Source organism: Phocoena sinus, chromosome 15 (genome assembly GCF_008692025.1).
Source record: "Phocoena sinus isolate mPhoSin1 chromosome 15, mPhoSin1.pri, whole genome shotgun sequence".
Taxonomy (NCBI): domain Eukaryota; kingdom Metazoa; phylum Chordata; class Mammalia; order Artiodactyla; family Phocoenidae; genus Phocoena; species Phocoena sinus.
Genome location: NC_045777.1, coordinates 25729509 through 25750671, shown reverse-complemented (window position 1 = coordinate 25750671; position 21163 = coordinate 25729509). Strand labels below are relative to the sequence as shown.

Genomic DNA, 21163 nt, shown 5'->3' with positions numbered 1-21163 from the left:
ATAACCTCATCAATTTACTAAAAACCACTGAACTACATACTTTAAAATGGTGAAATTAATGGTAGGTGAATTACATCTCAACGAAAAGGGAGAGGGAATCAGTCAAAGTGGCTATATAGGGTTATAGTAACATTAGACAATGTGGATTTCAAAGCAAAAAATATTACCAGGGGTAAAGAAGGTCATTTCATGTTGATAAAGGAATCAATTATCAAGGGAACATAAAAATCCTAAATGTTTATTCATGTATTAACATAGCTTCAAAATACATGAAGCAAAACATTGTAGAACTGCAAGAGGGAAAGAGACAAATCCATAATTATTTTCAAAAATTTCAATACCCCTCTCTCAGTACCTGATAGAACTTGATAGAGAGTAGGCAAGGATATTATAGGTTTAATGTGAACTGACTGACATTTACAGAACACTACACCCAACAACAGCAGAATACATATTCTTCTCCAGTGTACACCGAACATTTACAAAGACAGATCATACTCTGAGCCATTAAACAAGTCTCAATAAAATTCAAATGATTAAAGTCATACAAAGTATGTTCTCTAACCACAACGTAATTAAATTAGAAATCTAACACAAAGATCTCAGGAAAATCCCCAAACATGTAGAAATTAAATAACCCAGTTCTAAATAACCCATTGGTCAAAGAAAAAAATCAAAAGGGAAATTGGGAAGTATTAAACACAACATGTCAAAAGGCATGACAGGAAAATCCATGGTAGCTTGGGGATAGGGGATCAGAGGCGAGAGGGATTACAAAGGGACATGAGAAAAATTTCAGGGGTGATGAATATATTCACTATTTTGATTTGGTGATGGTTTATACATGGTTATATACATAGGTCAAAACTTACCAAACTATACACTTGAAATGTGTGCATATCAGTTGTATGTCAATTACACATACTTCAATAAAGCTGTTAGTAGTGTACATGGTGTATAACCATTTGTATGAAACAAATACACACACTAAACACCATATATACAGAGACTATATCTGAAAAGACATATTAGAAAATGATAAATGTGCTGGCTTTTTTTTGGGGGGGGTGGTCCACATCCTGAAGCATGTGGGCTCTTAGTTCCAACCAAGGATCAAATCCGTGTCCCCTGCAGTGGGAGCACGGAGTCTTAACCACTGGACCACCAGGGAAGTCCCAAGTCCTGGCTTTTTAAAAAGGAACTAGGGGATTAGAAAAAAGTGATGGGAAGGAAACGGACCAATTACAGATACCTACTGTATTGTTTGAATTATTTACCACATGTATGTTTCACTTTTTCATAAAAAGTAAAATAAAATTTCCAAAAAAGAATTTTTCACATATTTTGAATGAAGAACTGAGATGAAGAGCCATAATAAACGTTTCTTGAGTAGAAAATGGATCTTGAGGGCAGAAATCAACCCCCTCAAGCCATACCAACAGGTGAGGAAGATGTTCCTAGCCTGGGATTCCCAAAGGCTACTCTGCAGGTCAGTGGAAGGGGTCAAAGGAGATCATAGCCAGACACACAATAAAAGCCTCAGCATATCCTAATATACACAGTCTGTTTTAGAAGAAAAATCTTTCAATGATCACTCTCATTTGTTAAGATTTTACTATGGGGGCTTCCCTGGTGGCGCAGTGGTTAAGAATCCGCCTGCCAATGCAGGGGACATGGGTTCGAGCCCTGGCCCGGGAAGATCCCTCATGCCGCAGAGCAACTAAGCCCATGCGCCACAACTACTGAGCCTGAGCTCTAGAGTCCACGAGCCACAACTACTGAAGCCCATGCGCCTAGAGCCCGTGGTCCGCAACAAGAGAAGCCACTGCAAGCCCACGCACCACAACGAAGAGTAGCCCCCGCTCGCCGCAACTAGAGAAAGCCCACGCACAGCAACGAGGACTCAACACAGCCAAAAATAAAGTAAATAAACTAAAAAAAAAAAAACAAAAAAAGATTTTACTATGTTCCATAGACAGTGCTAAATTCTTTACAATAATAATCTCACCGAACTCCATATGAGATAAGCATTTTATTATTATCCCCATGTCACAAGAGAAAATCAAGGCACACAAGAATAATAAAGTAGCTACTCAAGTTCACACAACTCTGAAGCAATGGAGTGGGGAATTCAATGAAAAGAATAAAGTGAGGAGACAGGCAGCTAAGTCAATGTTATCAAACCAAAATGTTAGAAAGATCTAGAGCAGTTTTTGCTAAGCAAATGGTTCTCTCCACCTTCGCCTCCCCTTCAGTCTCTAATTCCTAGGGTACATGGGAGAAAACCAGAGAGGTTTTCTGGTAGAAATCGGGCTGGGAAACACTTAATCCAGAAACTATAGGGAAAATCTCAGAGACAATAACCAAGGCAAAAATGAAGTAAAAGTAGATAAAAAGGGACCACTTTAGTTTAGGTAAGTTTAATGACTGTAAAAGCTGTTCACAAAGGAGCAAAGAAATGCATTTTCCATTTCATAGAAAGTTGCTTCACCCCTTACAGCTTGTCTCCAAAGCTTCGTTACCTCTTTCATTAGTGACCAGTCATATCTCTCTTCCTGCTGGGAAGGAATGAGGCCAACCACTCAGGTCAGCAATATGCTGCAGAGTCCTTCAGAGTGGTCCTGCAGAGAACATGTCCTTTAAGTGTCTGAGAGCTGGCTGAGGTGATCTGAAAGAAAACCAGTCAGAAGGCGGCAAGGTAACCAGGACTGAACTAGAGGGACTTAATGTGAATCATCCAGAGGAGAGGCCACCAAAAGGAATCTAATGGAGATAACAGGCCAGCAGAGACTGCATGGTTCCTCTGTGCCTCCAATGCTTAGAGGAAGAGATGTTTGATACAATGCTAATGCATATAAGTTAAGAAGTCCAAAATAGGTCATTCCCAAACAGCCACGTCTCCCTTTTCTCTTGGGAGATGGCTTCTTCCCAGAGGCAACCATAAGGTTCAGGTGTGAGCTGCCTATCACAGACCCTACCCCTCCTAATCCCAGAGGTAAGCTGTGATCCAGCCTGTACCAGTCAAATTCCTCCTTAAGATATTTATGGCCAATATTTGGTGAGAAAGGCTCTCTTTTTTCTCTAATTGAGAGCTGAAAGCATGTGACCCCCAAAATTACCAGAGGCCTCATTTCTGACCATAAGAATGAGTCAGTCCATTAGTAAATATTTATTTAGTGCCTATCGTGTTCTAGGAATTGTCCTACGTGCTAGAGATATCAAGAAGAACAAAACAGACGTTGTTCCTACCCTCAAAAGAGCTTTCAAGAGAAGACAGACAATATATAAACAAACGAAAATTATTTCAGGCACTAAAAAGTGCTATGAAGATAAAATGGGCTAATGTAAACAGTGAAAAAAGCAAGGCAGAGGGAAGCTGCTTTCAGCACTACAGTGGGCCTCTCAAGGAGATGACATTTAAGAGAACTTGAAGGTTTAAAAGAAGGCAGCCAGGCAAAAATCAAGAGCCTCCTAAGCAACACAGCATGTGCACAGTCCCTGACACTAGAACTAGGTCTGAGGGGCAAAAAGGAGGTCACCAAGACTAGAGGAAAGAGAATAAAAAGAGTACAGGGCATATGAGGTTGGAAAGGTGGCTGGGGAAGATCACAAAAGGCCATGGACACCCTGCATTTTATGCTGGCTCCAATGAGAAATCACTGTGGGGCTTAAGCAGATGAGTGAGTGATCTGATTTAGAAAGGTCACACTGACTTCTATGGGGCCGAACGACTAGAGGGCAAGAATGGAAACAGGAATATGAAGCCTCTGAAATTCTCAGGTACTGTTGGTGGGAGTGTAAACTGGTACAACCATTTTGGCTATTTCTATTATACACACCCTGTTACACAGCAATTCCAAACCATATACCCTATAGAAATGAATATATACTTGCACTAAAACACAGGCATAGTCGTAGCAATTCTATTCATAATAGGTCCAAACTGGAAACAACCAAAATGACCAATATATAAATTGTGGTATATTCATATAATATGGATAAATATAATCATGGATGAACTGCACAATATCCATGCATCAAAAATATACACTGTATTAGAGCAATTATACTCCAATAAAGATGTTTATATATATATATATATATATATATATATATATATATATATACACTGTACGATTCAATTTTATATCAAAAACAAGCAAAACTGAACTATGGTATTAGAAATTAGGACGCAAGGAAAAAGAGTAACTGGTAGGAACATGACAGGGGTTTGGGGAGTTCTGAAAATATTTTGTTTCTTAATTCAGGTGGTATTCACATGGGTAGGGTCACTTTGTGATGATTCATCAAGTAGTACACTTGTGAGCAATTTTCTACATTTAGGATGTGCTTCAATAAATAATTCATTTTCAAAATACAGAAACAGAAAACCTGTGAGGAGGCTGCTCTAATCTCCCAACCAAGAAATAATGATGGCTTAGAGAAGGAAAGAAACAGTCAGGTCCCAGATACATTCCACAGGTAGAGCTGAAACAGATGAACTACTGATGGGGAGTACAGGAAAGTAAGTATCTAGGATGATTCCTGTATTTTTGGTTTGAGCAACTGAGTGGTGCCACTTGCTGAGATGGAGGAGACTTGAAAAGAAGAAAACTGCAGGAAAGTGGGAAGAATTCATTCTATTTTGGCCACATTAAGTTTAGGATGCAAGAAAGAATGGAGACAAATGCAAATCTGGAGGGGAAGTGAATGGATGGAAGCAAAAGCACAAGGAGCAGCGTGACAGAAGACGCAGACACTTCCTACACAGTCTCACATGAGCAGATAGTGTGGACAGGTGGAGATGTGAGTGAGCTGGTGGAAATAATGATGAGACAATGAGATTTCACCTGACTGTATCGATTTTCTCTATGAAATATGAGGCAAAGACATCAGCTGAGACTAGGATTTAGATAAGTGAGCGAAGATTTAGGGAGAATGAGAGTGGAAAAGTTACTTTACTGGGGAAATACAGTAGGATTAGGATTTCAGCGCCATTCATTTGAGTTTTGTGGCATGAATGTGAACTGAGTGCAGCTGGTTTATGTGAAGAGACTGTTATTTGTCCCCCAACAGTTCTCCTGTTCTTCCTCAGTTACTCCTCAGAACTCCCAATTTTTAACTGGGCACATCATCATTCAGAATGAAGACCACACTTCTCAGCTTCTTTGCAGCCTGGCGTGGTGTGTTACCATGGTGGAAACAGTATGTGCAACTTCTGCAAACTGTCCTAAAAGGAAGAGGGCAAGCCCTTCACCTTTCTTCTTCCTGCTTGCTACTAGCTAGGACATGGCTGCTGGAACAGCCAACCTGAATCATAAGGTAACCTTGAGAATGGAGGCCACACACAGCAGAGCAAAAGACAGAAGGAGCCTAGACCCTTGGTGATCATGGAGCCATCACAATCACCAGTCCTGGACCTTCTATATCTAGATTTTTATGACAAAGAAAACTCCTACCTTATTTAAGCCACCGTATTTTGAGTTTTCAATCCCCATCATCTGACCTAATCTATGTAATAAAGATTAACTGTGTGCTCTTCCCAACAATGTTCAGCTGCTAGGGTGCGGCTGCAGAGTAAGCAGATAACCACTTTCACCAAGGTTGGAGTTTAGCCAAATAAGCACCATAGAAGAAAGGGAGATAAGAAAATGAAATTTATGAGGAAATGGTTCTAGCACAGCCTGGGGACTCTTAAGTAGAGAAAGATGAGAAAAGTGACAGAAAAATCCAACAGACCCCTGGTTCCACATCTTCTCCTTCATTCTGATCCTTTCACTATATCTCACTTGTGGGGTTTGTCACTTCGCATCAAAAAAGAGTCCCAAGTAACATAAGTACCGGAACAAAAAAAGAGTCCCAAGTATCACCTTTCTGTCTTTCTTGACAAATGGAATATTTCCATTTTACAAAAGAATATCATACTAACATTACAACCCATACCAGCAAACTCATCTTGCAAATAACCCTTATCTATAGTAGAAAGAGAATAGGAAGAGGTATAAAAAAGTAACTGAAAATCAAAGCAGCAAACATTCAGAAGACAAAGAAGAAAACAAGACAGTGTCAAAAAGAAAGAATGAACAAATAGAAAAGCCTATGAGAGACTGTTTCCAGATCAATCACGTTGTTGCCTAGTAGGAATTACTTCATTTAGGAAATCTCTAGGTAATGCTGAAAGTAAGACAATCCCCAGTCAGGACAAGGCCAGAAAGGAAGGGGATCATCAAGTCCCCAACATGAAAATCATTGTTTTTGTTAGATGGACAGAACAGAAAAGTTCTGAGCGCTGGTAAAATTTCCAGGCCAATCTACAGAAGTTACATGCCAGGGGAATGAGCCTCCCTCAGCTGCACACCATGAACCATGGCTCCCATGACTCCAGAGGGAGGTGATGAAGAGCAAGGACAGAAAGCAGAGGAGAGGGTAAGGCACTAAGGAACAGGGTGGAGGACATAACACTGAACACATCAGCAGAAGCATCACCCTCTCGCCACCTCTCTCTTTGCAGATGCTTCAAAGTTCAGTGTTGGAAAAGTGGTCTTACTCCTGCCCACCTCATCAGTACGTGTCCTGCCAGTCTCTGGCTCTGGGGCAAAGTGAACATGAGGAAAAAAAGGAAGATGGCAGTAGCAGACCTGTGGTAGTGTAGGAAGAAAAAGAAGAAGGAAGAAACTCATGAAGGAGGGAAGAAATGAGGAATATCCTCAGTGAAATGGGGAGCGGGAGAAAGGGAAAATCCCACAGCCATTCAACTAGACCTGTTAGTCCAGGGAAGGGATGCAGGAAACTGGAGCACACGTAAGTTAGGGATGCCTGCAGCATCAGAGACCTTGAAGGGCATGCTGATCTCTGACAGAGAGAACTATCAACTCACTTAAAATCACTTATACTTCCTGGCCTCTCTGCAGCAGGAAACTACTTGCCACTATGTATCCCAACCTCACCAAATTCCCAGAAAGAACCCTTTCAGGGCAGGAGAGAAGAAAAACAGAAAGCCTAGTTTGGAGCAGGCTAAAATTCAATTCAAGTGCCCTTCCATTGGTCAGGTTGAGAAGAGATTTTTATTTTACTAAAGAATTTCTCCATAAAAAAATTTCATTCCCCCAAATTATCCAATCCAATACCCACTTCACAGTGTAAGTCAACAGTGCAAAAGGACACCTTACCTTCACCAGCACATAGTCCCCAGGCTGGGCTTGGACCCTAAGCCCAGGGTTAGTGACATCCTCCATCGCTACATCAGGAAAGATCACCTTAAGGTTTCCATCATTCCGGCCATACAGGTCAGTGGCAGAGCGTTTACTGAGCTGCAAAAGAACAGAGGAGAGGCCATGAGTCTGTCACAGTCATCAGTTCTTGGTCTGTCTCAGATCCCCAGGGGTCTGACCCATAGAGCATTTCTTTTTTTTTTTTTTAAGTATGGTACCTCTTTTTTTTTTTTTTTAATTATTTAGTTATTTATTTTTGGCTGCATTGGGTCTTTGCTGCTACGTGCGGGCTTTCTCTAGTTGTAGCAAGTGGGGGCTACTCTTCGTTGCAGTGGGCTTCTCATTGCGGTGGCTTCTCTTGCTTCAGAGCACGGGCTCTAGGCACACGGGGCTTCAGTAGTTGTGCCTCGCGGGCTCTAGAGTGCAGGCTCAGTAGTTGTGGTGCACGGGCTTAGCTGCTCTGCAGCATGTGGGATCTTCCCGGACCAGAGCTCGAACCCCTGTCCCCTGCATTGGCAGGCAGATTCTTAACACTGTGCCACCAGGGAAGTCCCCATAGAGCATTTCTTAACCAAGGAATCACAAGACTAAGTGCTTTACTGCTGCTTCACCAACAAGGGCAGTAAATAGCACACAACAGAAGCTCAATAAAATTTTCTGACAATATATGATTCAATCAATGAGTCTTTGATTACAAAATTACCTTTAGCGGGAATGGACCTCCAACAGGCCTGATGCCAAGGACATAGGGGTGATACACTTGGCAAAAGGACTCTCACTTCACAGAGTCTCATAGTCTCAGACTCTCATAGTCTCAGGAATGTTCTGGGGTTGTCTGGCCTGGGTTACTTGTCCCAGTGAATAGGCAGACTGGAAGCCAGAGTCTCCATCACAACATGCAAAAGACTGGGCCAGGAGAATACTAAAACCAGTATGATGGTATTAATTTCCAGAACATACCCAAGTCTTTCTGCTCCAATCATGATGAAGTGACAAAAACCAAATTTATCCTCAGGCCTTAAATAACCAGGAAACTGGACAAAATATATGAGACATCTATTTTCAGATATTGGACAATTGATTTGCAAAACTATGATTCCCAAGAGAAGGAAAACAAATGGGGCAAGCCCTTCAATCACCCCTGCATTCTACCGGAAGACATGTGCCAGACCAGAGAATGCAAAGCAGGGAGGGAGATCTCAAGGCAGAGCATGGTGGTTCTCTCTGAAATGAGGAAAGTTGGATCAAAGTCCAGGGAGCCTGCAATAGCTGGAAATTGTGGAGCAAGTGTGAGAGAGGAGGGAGCTAAGCAGAAAAAGAGCTGTAGAAATGTGCATAGCGGCCCTCTGAGTCTTTGCTGAATAATAATACGTCCCTGTGTGGAGCAAAAATCCATGATGTCAGACAAAGAAAGTAACCTGGGAACTGCCAGCTGGTTAGCTCCCAGATCTCACAAAGGGCTAGGAATCATCTGACCTACCACCAAATAGTCCTCACTGATTCCTTGGGACATGCAGTAACAACTCTAGAAGAGCCATAAGTAGTACTAAGACTAAACTATCCCTAGAATAAAAAAACTTTTCTAGCAAAGATTAAAAACAAGACTTGGGGCTTCCCTGGTGGCGCAGTGGTTGAGAGTCCCCCTGCCGATGCAAGGGACGCAGGTTCGTGCCCCGGTCTGGGAAGATCCCACATGCCGCGGAGCGGCTGGGCCCGTGAGCCATGGCCGCTGAGCCTGCGCGTCCGGAGCCTGTGCTCCGCAGTGGGAGAGGCCACAACAGTGAGAGGCCCGCGTACCGCAAAAAAAAAAAAAAAAAAAAAAAAAAAAACAAGACTTGATGGCCATTCTGACTGGCGTGATGTGTGGAATCTAGAAAAATGGTACAGATGAACCTATCTGCAGGGCAGGAACAGAGCGGCAGACATAGAGAATGGACATGTGGACACAGGGGGGAAGGGGAGGGTGAGATGAATTGGGAGATTAGCATTGATATATACACTACCATGTGTAAAACAGATAGCTAGTGGGAACCTGCTGTATAGCACAGGGAGCTCAGCTCAGTGCTCTGTGATAACCTAGATGGGTGGGATAGGGGTGGGCAGTAGGAGAGAAGTCCAAGAGGGAGAGGATATATGTATACATATAGCTGATTCACTTCGTTGTACAACAGAAACTAACAACATTGTAAAGCAACTATACCCCAATTAAAAAAAAAAACCTTGAAAGGATCAAACAAAACTACAAACGACAAGTAACAAAACTGCTTATCAGAACAAAGCCCAACACAAAACCCAGACAATCAAAGATAATGTCTGACAACATAATGTCCAACATCCAATCAAAAATCACTAGATATGCCTAGAAGCAGAAAAATGTGACTCATAATCAAGAGAAAAGTCAGTCAGTAGGAGCTTCCCTGGTGGCACAGTGGTTGAGAGTCCGCCTGCCAATGCAGGGGACACGGGTTCATGCCCTGGTCCAGGACGATCCCACATGCCACAGCATGGCTAGGCCCGTGAGCCATGGCCGCTGAGCCTGCACATCCGGAGCCTGTGCTCCGCAACGGGAGAGGCCACAACAGTGAGAGGCCCGCGTACCACAAAGAAAAAGAAAAAAAAAAAGTCAGTCGATAGAAACAGACCTAGAAATGATAGCAGTGATGGAATTATCACAAAGAAATTAAACCAGCTATTATAATTAGGCTCAAATACTAAGTTTCAAAAGAAAACAAGAACACAGAAGAGAAGCAGAAGATATTTTTAAAAAACCAAATGTAACTTACAGAGATGAAAAATATATGATCTAAAATTTTTAATTCAATACATAATAGCAAATGAGACACTGCCAAAGAAAAGAATAATGAAGCTGAAGACAGAAAAATAGAAACTATTTAAAATGAAGCACAGATATAAAAAAGAGAAAAAAAACTGAACAGCCTCAGTGTCCTATGACACAATATCAAGTAGTTGGACATATAGGTGACTGGAGAAGGAGAGAAGAAACGGGGGGCAGGCGATGGGTGGCAGGAAGGAGGAGTACAGAAAAAATATCTGAAAAATAGTAAATGAAAATTTTCCAAATTTGATGAAAATTATAAACTCACAAACTAAATAGCCTCAACATATCCCAAACAAAACACAAAGAAAGTCATGCCAAGACACATCAAATTTCTAAAAAGTGATAAAATGACAACTAACACAACATGTAATACTAAACTAAATCTTTTTCTTATAAATGACAGTTCTGAGCCAAGCGGAGAATTTAAATGGGGGTCTAAGGACTGGATGGTAGTAATCTAACAAGCTTAATTTTCTGATTCTGATGGTTGTACTACAGTTGTACAGGAGAATGCTCCTGTTTGCACAAAATACACACTGCAGTATTTGGGGAATTGGGGGCACCAGGGCAACTTACTCTCAAAAGCTTCAAAGAAAAAAGTACTATACTGCTACTTTTCTACAAGTTTGCGATTGTTTTACAATAAATTTTTTAAAAGAGAGAGTGTTCATGTTCCGTGATTTGAACAAACCAACCATAAAAGAACATTTATAAGACAGAGGGAAACTGGAACATCAACTACATATTTGATAATATTAAGAAACTACTGTCAATTATTTCAAATACGATAGTCACATTATGTCTATTTTAAAAAAGAGTCATCTTTTAGAGATATATACTGAAATAATTACTGACAAAATAATATATGTCTTGTACTTGCTTCAAAACAACTCAGTGGGAGCAGTAGAGGTGAAACAAGATCAGCCATGATTAACACTGTATTAACAAATTGTTGAGGCTGGTTAATGGGTACGTGGGCATTCACTATCCTCTCTATACCTTTTTTTTTTTTTTAGATTCTCCATAATTTGAAAAGGCGGGGGGTACTTATACGCTACAGAATGAGACAGATGTGGGTCAAATTCTGGCTCTGCCACACTAGCTGTGTGACCTTGGGGAAGTTATTCCTACTTCTCTGAGTCTCCTTTCTTCATCTACAAAAGTGAGGTAATAACAGCACTACCCCCAAGGACTGTGGTGGGACTCAACGTGCTGATGACTGTAAAGTACAGTTTCTGGCACATAGTAAATGCTCAGTATACAGACGTTATCATCTTCTCTGATGCTGAATACAGCAACCCAGTGTTTTAAGCTGGCCATGGGACTTCCCTGGTGGTCCAGTGCTCAAGACTCCACATTTCCACTGCAAGGGGCACAGGTTCGATCCCTGGTTGGGGAACTAAGATCCCACATGCTGCCCAGCGCAGCCAAAATAAATGAATGAACTGGCCATGACTGGAGGAAAGAAAGTCTCCCCTAAGAAAAAGTGAAGGAGGGAGAAGGGGAATATGGCGGGAGGGAGAGGGGGAAGATGGCAGAAGAGTAAGACGTGGAGATCACATTCCTCCCCACAGATACATCAGAAATACATCTATACGTGGAACAACAACTACAGAACACCTACTGAACGCTGGCAGAAGACCTCAGACTGCCCAAAAGGCAAGAAACTCCTCACGTACCTGGGTAGGGCAAAAGAAAAAAGAATAAACAGAGACAAAAGAATAGGGACGGGACCTGCACCAGTGAGAGGGAGCCGTGAAGGAGGAAAGGTTTCCACACACTAGAAGCCCCTTAGCGGGCAGAGACTGCAGGTGGCGGAGGGGGGAAGCTTCAGAGCCGCGGAAGAGAGCGCAGCAACAAGGGCGCAGAGGGCAAAACGGAGAGATTTCCGCGCAGGGGATCAGTGCCGACCTGCACTCACCAGCCCGAGAGGCTTGTCAGCTCACCTGCCGGGGGCGGGCGGAACTGGGAGCTGAGGCTTGGGCTTCCCTCCGAGTGTGAACACAGCCTGAAGGGGTTAGTGCACCACGGCTACCCGGGACGGAGTCCGGGAAAAAGTCTGGACCTGCCGAAGAGGCAAAAGACTTTTTCTTCCCTCTTTGTTTACTGGTGCGCGAGGAGAGGGGATTAAGAGCGCTGCTTAAAGGAGCTCCAGAGACGGGCGCGAGCCGTGGATAACAGTGCGGACCCCAGAGACGGGCATGAGACGCTAAGGCCGCTGCTGCCGCCACAAAGAAGCCTGTGTGCGAGCACAGGTCACTCTCCACATCTCGCTTCAGGGGAGCCTGTGCAGCCCGCCACTGTCAGGGTCCCGGGATCCAGGGACAACTTCCCCGAGAGAATGCACGGCGCGCCTCAGGCTGGTGCAACGTCACGCCGTCCTCTGCCGCCGCAGGCTCGCCCCACACTCCGTACCCCTCCTTCCCCCCGGCCTGAGTGAGCCAGAGCCCCCGAATCAGCGGCTCCTTTAACCTCGTCCGGTCTGAGCGAAGAACAGACGCCCTCCGGCGACCTACATGCAGAGGCAGGGACAAATCCAAAGCTGAACCTCGGGAGCTGTGCGAACAAAGAAGAGAAAGGGAAATCTCTCCCAGCAGCCTCAGGAACAGCGGATTAAATCTCCACAATCAACTTGATGTGCCCTGCATCTGTGGAATACCTGAATAGACAACGAATCATCCCAAATTGAGGAGGTGGACTTTGAGAGCAAGATTTATTATTTTTTCCCCTTTTCCTCTTTTTATGAGTGTGTATGTGTATGCTTCTGTGTGAGATTTTGTCTGTATAGCTTTGCTTTCACCATTTGTCCTAGGGTTCTATCTATCTGTTTTTGTTTTTAATTTTTAAAAAAATTTTTTCTCAATAATTATTTATTTTAATAACTTTTATTTTACCTTACTTTATTTTATTTTATCCTCTTTCTTTCTTTCTACGTTTTCTCCCTTTTATTCTGAGCCGTGTGGAAGAAAGGCTCTTGGTGCTGCAGCCAGGAGTCAGTGCTGTGCCTCTGAGGTGGGAGAGCCAACTTCAGGACACCGGTCCACAAGAGACCTCCCAGCTCCACGTAATATCAAACAGCGAAAATCTCCCAGAGATCTCCATCTCAACACCAACACCCAGCTTCACTCAACGACCAGCAAGCTACAGTGCTGGACACCCTATGCCAAACAACTAGCAAGACAGGAACACAACCCCACCCATTGCAGAGAGGCTGCCTAAAATCATAATAAGTCCACAGACACCCCAAAACACACCACCAGACGTGGACCTGCCCACCAGAAAGACAAGATCCAGCCTCATCCACCAGAACACAGGCACTAGTCCCCTCCACCAGGAAGCCTACACAACCCACTGAACCACCTTTAGCCACTGGGGACAGACACCAAAAACAACGTAAACTACAAACCTGCAGCCTGCAAAAAGGAGACCCCAAACACAGTAAGATAAGCAAAATGAGAAGACAGAAAAACACACAGCAGATGAAGGAGCAAGAAAAAAACCCACCAGATCTAACAAATGAAGAGGAAATAGGCAGTCTACCTGAAAAAGAATTCAGAATAATGATAGTAAAGATGATCCAAAATCTTGGAAATAGAATAGAGAAAATGCAAGAAACATTTAACAATGACCTAGAGGAACTATAGATAAAAACAAGCAATGATGAACAACACAATAAATGAAATTAAAAATACTCAAGAAGGGATCAATAGCAGAATAACTGAGGCAGAAGAATGGATAAGTGACCTGGAAGATAAAATAGTGGAAATAACCACTGCAGAGCAGAATAAAGAAAAAAGAATGAAAAGAACTGAGGACAGTCTCAGAGACCTCTGGGACAACATTAAATGCACCAACATTCGAATTATAGGGGTTCCAGAAGACGAAGAGAAAAAGAAAGGGACTGAGAAAATATTTGAAGAGATTATAGTTGAAAACTTCCCTAATGTCGGAAAGGAAATAGTTAACCAAGTCCAGGAAGCACAGAGAGTCCCATACAGGATAAATCCAAGGAGAAACACACCAAGACACATATCAATCAAACTGTCAAAAATTAAATACAAAGAAAACATATTAAAAGCAGCAAGGGAAAAACAACAAATAACACACAAGGGAATCCCCATAAGGTTAACAGCTGATCTTTCAGCAGAAACTCTGCAAGCGAGAAGGGACTGGCAGGACATATTTAAAGTGATGAAGGAGAAAAACCTACAACAAGATTACTCTACCCAGCAAGGATCTCATTCAGATTTGATGGAAAGGTTAAAACCTTTACAGACAAGCAAAAGCTGAGAGAGTTCAGCACCACCACACCAGCTTTACAACAAAGGCTAAAGGATCTTCTCTAGGCAAGAAACACAAGAGAAGGAAAAGACCTACAATAACAAACCCAAAACAACTAAGAAGATGGGAATAGGAACATACATATCGATAACTACCTTAAATGTAAATGGATTAAATGCTCCCACCAAAAGACACAGACTGGCTCAATGGATACAAAAAAAAGACCCAGGGCTTCCCTGGTGGCGCACTGGTTGAGAGTCTGCCTGCCGATGCAGGGGACATGGGTTCGTGCCCTGGTCTGGGAAGATCCCACATGCCGCGGAGCGGCTGGGCCCGTGAGCAATGGCCGCTGAGTCTGCGCATCCAGAGCCTATGCTCTGCAACGGGAGAGGCCACAGCAGTGAGAGGCCCGCGTACTGAAAAAAAAAAAAAAAAAAACAAGACCCATATATATGCTGTCTACAAGAGACCCACTTCAGACCTAGAGACACATACACACTGAAAGTGAGGGGATGGATAAAGATATTCCATGCAAACGGAAACCAAAAGAAAGCTGGAGTAGCAATTCTCATATCAGACAAAATAGACTTTAAAATAAAGACTATTAGAAGAGACAAAGAAGGACACTACATAATGATCAAGGGATCGATCCAAGAAGAAGATATAACAACTGTAAATATTTACGCACCCAACATAGGAGCACCTCAGTACATAAGGCAAATACTAACAGCCATAAAACGGGAAATCGACAGTAACACATTCATAGTAGGGAACTTTAACACCCCACTTTCACCAGTGGACAGATCATCCAAAATGAAAATAGATAAGGAAACACAAGCTTTAAATGATACATTAAACAATATGGACTTAATTGATATTTATAGGACATTCCATCCAAAAACAACAGAATACACATTTTTCTCAAGTGCTCATGGAACATTCTCCAGGATAGATCATATCTTGGGTCACAGATCAAGCCTTGGTAAATTTAAGACAATTGAAATTGTATCAAGTATCTTTTCCGACCACACGCTAGATATCAATTACAGGAAAAGATCTGTAAAAAATACAAACACATGGAGGCTAAACAATACACTATTTAATAACGAAGTGATCACTGAAGAAATCAAAGAGGAAATCAAAAAATAACTAGAAACAAATAACAATGGAGACATGACGACCCAAAACCTATAGGATGCAGCAAAAGCAGTTCTAAGAGGGAAGTTTATAGCCATACAATCCTACATTAAGAAACAGGAAACATCTCAAATAAACAACCTAACCTTGCACCTAAAGCAATTAGAGAAAGAAGAATTAAAAAAACCCCAAAGTTAGCAGAAAGAAAGAAATCATAAAGATCAGATCAGAAATAAATGAAAAAGAAGGAAACGATAGCAAAGATCAATAAAACTAAAAGCTGGTTCTTTGAGGAGATAAACAAAATTGATAAACCATTAGCCAGACTCATCAAGAAAAAAAGGGAGAAGACTCAAATCAATAGAACTAGAAATGAAAAAGAAGTAACAACTGACACTGCAGAAATACAAAAGATCATGAGAGGTTACTACAAGCAACTCTATACCAATAAAATGGACAACCTGGAAGAAATGGACAAATTCTTAGAAATGCACAACCTGCCAAGACTGAATCAGGAATAAATAGAAAATATGAACAGACCAATCATAAGCACTGAAATTGAAACTGTGATTAAAAATCTTCCGGGCTTCCCTGGTGGCGCAGTGGTTGGGAGTCCGCCTGCCGATGCAGGGGACACGGGTTCGTGCCCCGGTCTGGGAAGATCCCACATGCCGCGGAGCGGCTGGGCCCGTGAGCCATGGCCGCTGAGCCTGCGCGTCCGGAGCCTGTCCTCCGCAACGGGAGAGGCCACAACAGTGAGAGGCCCGCGTAACGCATAAAAAAAAAAAAAAAAAAAAAAAAAAAATCTTCCAACAAACAAAAGCCCAGGACCAGACAGCTTCACAGATGAATTCTATCAAACATTTAGAGAAGAGCTAACACCTATCCTTCGCAAACTCTTCCAAAATATAGCAGAGGGAGGAACACTCCCCAACTCATTCTACGAGGCCACCATCACCCTGACACCAAAACCAGACAAGGATGTCACAAAGAAAGAAAACTACAGGCCAATATCACTGATGAACATAGACGCAAAAATCCTCTCAACAAAATACTAGCAAACAGAATGCAACAACACATTAAAAGGATCATACACCATGATCAAGTGGGGTTTATTCCAGGAATGCAAGGATTCTTCAATATATGTAAATCAATCAATGTGATACACCATATTAACAAATTGAAGGAGAAAAACCATATGGTCATCTCAATAGATGCAGAGAAAGCTTTCGACAAAATTCAACACCTATTTATGATAAAAACCCTCCAGAAAGTAGGCACAGAGGGAACTTTCCTCAACGTAATAAAGGCCATGTATGACAAACCCACAGCCAACATCGTCCTCAATGGTGAAAAACTGAAAGCATTTCCACTAAGATCAGGAACAAGACAAGGTTGCCCACTCTCACCACTCTTATTCAACACAGCTTTGGAAGTTTTAGCCACAGCAATCAGAGAAGAAAAGGAAATAAAAGGAATCCAAATCAGAAAAGAAGAAGTAAAGCTGTCACTGTTTGCAGATGACATGATACTATACATAGAGAATCCTAAAGATGCTACCAGAAAACTACTAGAGCTAATCAATGAATTTGGTAAAGTAGCAGGATACAAAATTAATGCACAGAAATCTCTGGCATTCCTATACACTAATGATGAAAAATGTGAAAGTGAAATCAAGAAAACACTCCCATTTACCATTGCAACAAAAAGAATAAAATATCTAGGAATAAACCTACCTAAGGAGACAAAAGACCTGTATGCAGAAAATTATAAGACACTGATGAAAGAAATTAAAGATGATACAAATAGATGGAGAGATATACCATGTTCTTGGATTGGAAGAATCAACATTGTGAAAATGACTCTACTACCCAAAGCAATCTACAGATTCAATGCAATCCCTATTCAAACTGCCATTGGCATTTTTCACAGAACTAGAACAAAAAATTTCACAATTTGTATGGAAACACAAAAGACCCCGAAGAGCCAAAGCAATCTTGAGAACGAAAAACGAAGCTGCAGGAATCAGGCTACCTGACTTCAGACCATACTACAAAGCTACAGTAATCAAGACAGTATGGTACTAACACAAAAAAACAGAAATATAGATCAATGGAACAGGATAGAAAGCCCAGAGATAAACCCACACACATATGGTCATCTTATCTTTGATAAAGGAGGCAGGAATGTACAGTGGAGAAAGGACAGCCTCTTCAATAAGTGGTGCTGGGAAAACTAGACAGGTACATGTAAAAGTATGAGATTAGATCACTCCCTAACACCATACACAAAAATAAGCTCAAAATGGATTAAAGACCTAAATGTAAGGCCAGAAACTATCAAACTCTTAGAGGAAAACATAGGCAGAACACTCTATGACATAAATCACAGCAAGATCCTTTTTGACCCACCTCCTAGAGAAATGGAAATAAAAATAAACAAATGGGACCTAATGAAACTTCAAAGCTTTTGCACAGCAAAGGAAACCATAAACAAGACCAAAAGACAACCCTCAGAATGGGAGGAAATATTTGCAAATGAAGCAACTGACAAAGGATTAATCTCCAAAATTTACAAGCAGCTCATGCAGCTCAATAACAAAAAAACAAACAACCCAATCCAAAAATGGGCAGAAGATCTAAATAGACATTTCTCCAAAGAAGATATACAGACTGCCAACAAACACATGAAAGAATGCTCAACATCATTAATCATTAGAGAAATGCAAATCAAAACTACAATGAGATATCATCTTACACCCGTCAGAAAGGCCATCATCAAAAAATCTAGAAACAATAAATGCTGGAGAGGGTGTGGAGAAAAGGGAACACTCTTGCACTGCTGGTGGGAATGTGAATTGGTACAGCCACTATGGAGAACAGTATGGAGGTTCCTTAAAAAACTACAAATAGAACTATCATATGACCCAGCAATGCCACTACTGGGCATATACCCTGAGAAAACCATAATTCAAAAAGAGTCATGTACCAAAATGTTCATTGCAGCTCTATTTACAATAGCCAGGAGATGGAAACAACCTAAGTGTCCATCATCGGATGAATGGATAAAGAAGATGTGGCATATATATACAATGGAATATTACTCAGCCATAGAAAGAAACGAAATTGAGCTATTTGTAATGACGTGGATGGACCTACAGTCTGTCATACAGAGTGAAGTAAGTCAGAAAGAGAAAGACAAATACCGTATGCTAACACATATATATGGAATTTAAGAAAGAAAAAAAAAAGTCATGAAGAACCTAGGGGTAAGACAGGAATAAAGACACAGACCTACTAGAGAATGGACCTGAGGATATGGGGAGGGGGAAGGGTAAGCTGTGACAAAGTGAGAGTCACATGGACATATATACACTACCAAATGTAAAACAGATAGCTAGTGGGAAGCAGCTGCATAGCACAGGGAGATCAGCTCGGTGCTTTGTGACCACCTAGAAGGGTGGGATAAGGAGGGTGGGAGGGAGGGAGACGCAAGAGGGAAGAGATATGGGAACATATGTATATGTATAACTGATTCACTTTGTTATAAAGCAGAAACTAACACACCATTGTAAAGCAATTATACTCCAATAAAGATGTAAAAAAGAAAAAAAAAGTGAAGACTCCAATGCTGGCCTTGAAAAATTCATTTATTCTCTAGCCCCAGGTGAGTACTGGCTTATGCTGGATTTGTTTTAAAAAAAAAAAAAAAGAAGCCTTGTTTTGGTTCATTTAATTACCATGGGCTCTCTGTGGGGTTGATGAAGTGTTGGACAAAAATTAGTAACCTTTGAGTACTTATTCATTCAATCAAAAGACAGGTACACTATTCTGTACCAGACCCTGTGTGAGGAGAGCTGGGCATATAATGACCTAATTCCTACTGGATAAAATGTGGATTACTAATAGACATATCCATGTACAGGTCTCCAGAATCGCAGTGACACCCTAAATAACAAAGCATTTATCGAGGCAAACACTTTTGAGGTATTTCACCAGCTCAGCATCACCAACCATCAGCAGCTACTAGACCAGACCACAGGAAGATTCCTAACCCAAGCTGAGGTGATCAGACTCCCTCTCCTGGAAATCTGAATTGGAGCTGAAAGACACAACTTTGGTCTGTGAAAAACTGGAACTACACCATGAAACACAGGAACTATAGGGCTGCTGTACTCTACCACACAGATGAAGAATCAGGAAAAGCTGGTCTGAGGAGAAGAGAAGAAAGTCTGAGCCTCAAGGGCTTCCCAGACTGGGTACAGTCCCTTCCAGACACCTGGCAGTATTCTTGCCTTTGGGCTCCACAAAACACTCCTGAAGTCTTATACAACACAGAATTATTTTTGGCTTAGACTGAATGGCTTGAACAAGTTTCCCACTGTTACTCACTACCAGAGAGTTCTAACAAACACAAATACCAAGCAATTGCTGATTTTGACACTGCCATATCCTAAGGCATGGAGCAGGACTCTCCTTTCTCAAACCTGGACTTGTGAGGAGTCACAGAAAGAGCCCTATCTCTCTCTTTCCTCTCCTCTTCAATAGCCGAAGAATGCAGCTTCACAGAAGGTTAGGTTCCCTAACTCACCCCTTATCCCATCTGTTTAGTGCTGTAAATGATGACCAGGTTCCCAAGCTTGACCACAGAAGACTACAGAACTCCAAACTTCCAAAACGCAGTACATTTCTAAGAAAGTGTGATTTTTAAAAGGACTGAAAACAAACAGTAAAATTGTTTCTAAAAATACACATATAACAGTGTTTCCAAAAAGGTGGAGCAGAAATACTTTTCACTAATCCTTTCACTAAATACAAAAATATCCTTCAGGAATGAAGAAGAAATCAAAACACTCTAAGATGAAGGAAAACAAAGAGAATGTGCTGCCAGAGTGTCTAAAGGGAGTTCTCTAAGCAAAAAGTAAACAAAAAAGAAGGAACCCTGGAACAACAGGAAGAAAGAAAAACAGACATGGTAACTTGCAAAGAAAATCCCAAGCAACCTACCCAAAAAACTCCTAGAAGTATTTAGTTCAGCGAGATCAGAGGATACAAGATAGAAATACAAAAACCAATTATTTCTACATACTAACAGTGAACATATGGACACCCAAAATAAAAATATAGTTGCAATTACAATAGCTAAAAAGAAGAAAAAAATGGGTGTAAATCTAAGAAAACATGTACAGGATCTAGATGCTGAAAACTGCTAAAAGAAATCAAAGATCTAAATAAAGGGAAATATACTGTGCTCTAAAAAACAAAAAACAAAACAAAACAAAAATATATATACATACATACACACATAGCCTCACCCCCTCCACCAGCACCAGCTGGGTACAACCCACAAAGGTCTTGTTGGCTTTTGTTGCTTCTTCTCGGAAGACAGTGATAAGTTCCTCCAAACGCCTTAATTTTACCTCTTCTGGGATATCATCCTTCAGCCTGTGATATGCCCGTGTCTTCTATTAAAAAAAAAAAAAAAAAAGAGAGATGGAGGTCACCACGGACTTGTAGAATCCGTTCTTCAAACACGGAGGCAGACATGCTCATCCAATTTGCAATTTACAGACACATGTATAGGAACACAAGCCACACCACAAGGGTTCTCTAACTCTTGGGCCTTCTAAGAGAAAAAGGTAACTATACAGTGGAGCCACATTTTTACAAGGGTTAAATTCTAAATTTAGCACATG

At 41.5% G+C, this 21163-nt stretch overlaps 1 protein-coding gene across 1 annotated transcript in view; it reads right to left on the bottom strand.

Moving 5' to 3' along the window:
• Positions 1–2402: 2402 nt before the first annotated feature.
• The window catches only part of CDK5RAP1 (CDK5 regulatory subunit associated protein 1), a 43583-nt gene continuing 24822 nt past the window's right edge, over positions 2403–21163 (bottom strand). The window contains 3 exon segments of the mRNA XM_032604192.1: positions 2403–2668; positions 7170–7310; positions 20783–20932. Of these exon segments, the coding sequence (XP_032460083.1) occupies positions 2588–2668; positions 7170–7310; positions 20783–20932 (372 nt within the window). The 3' untranslated portion in view covers positions 2403–2587.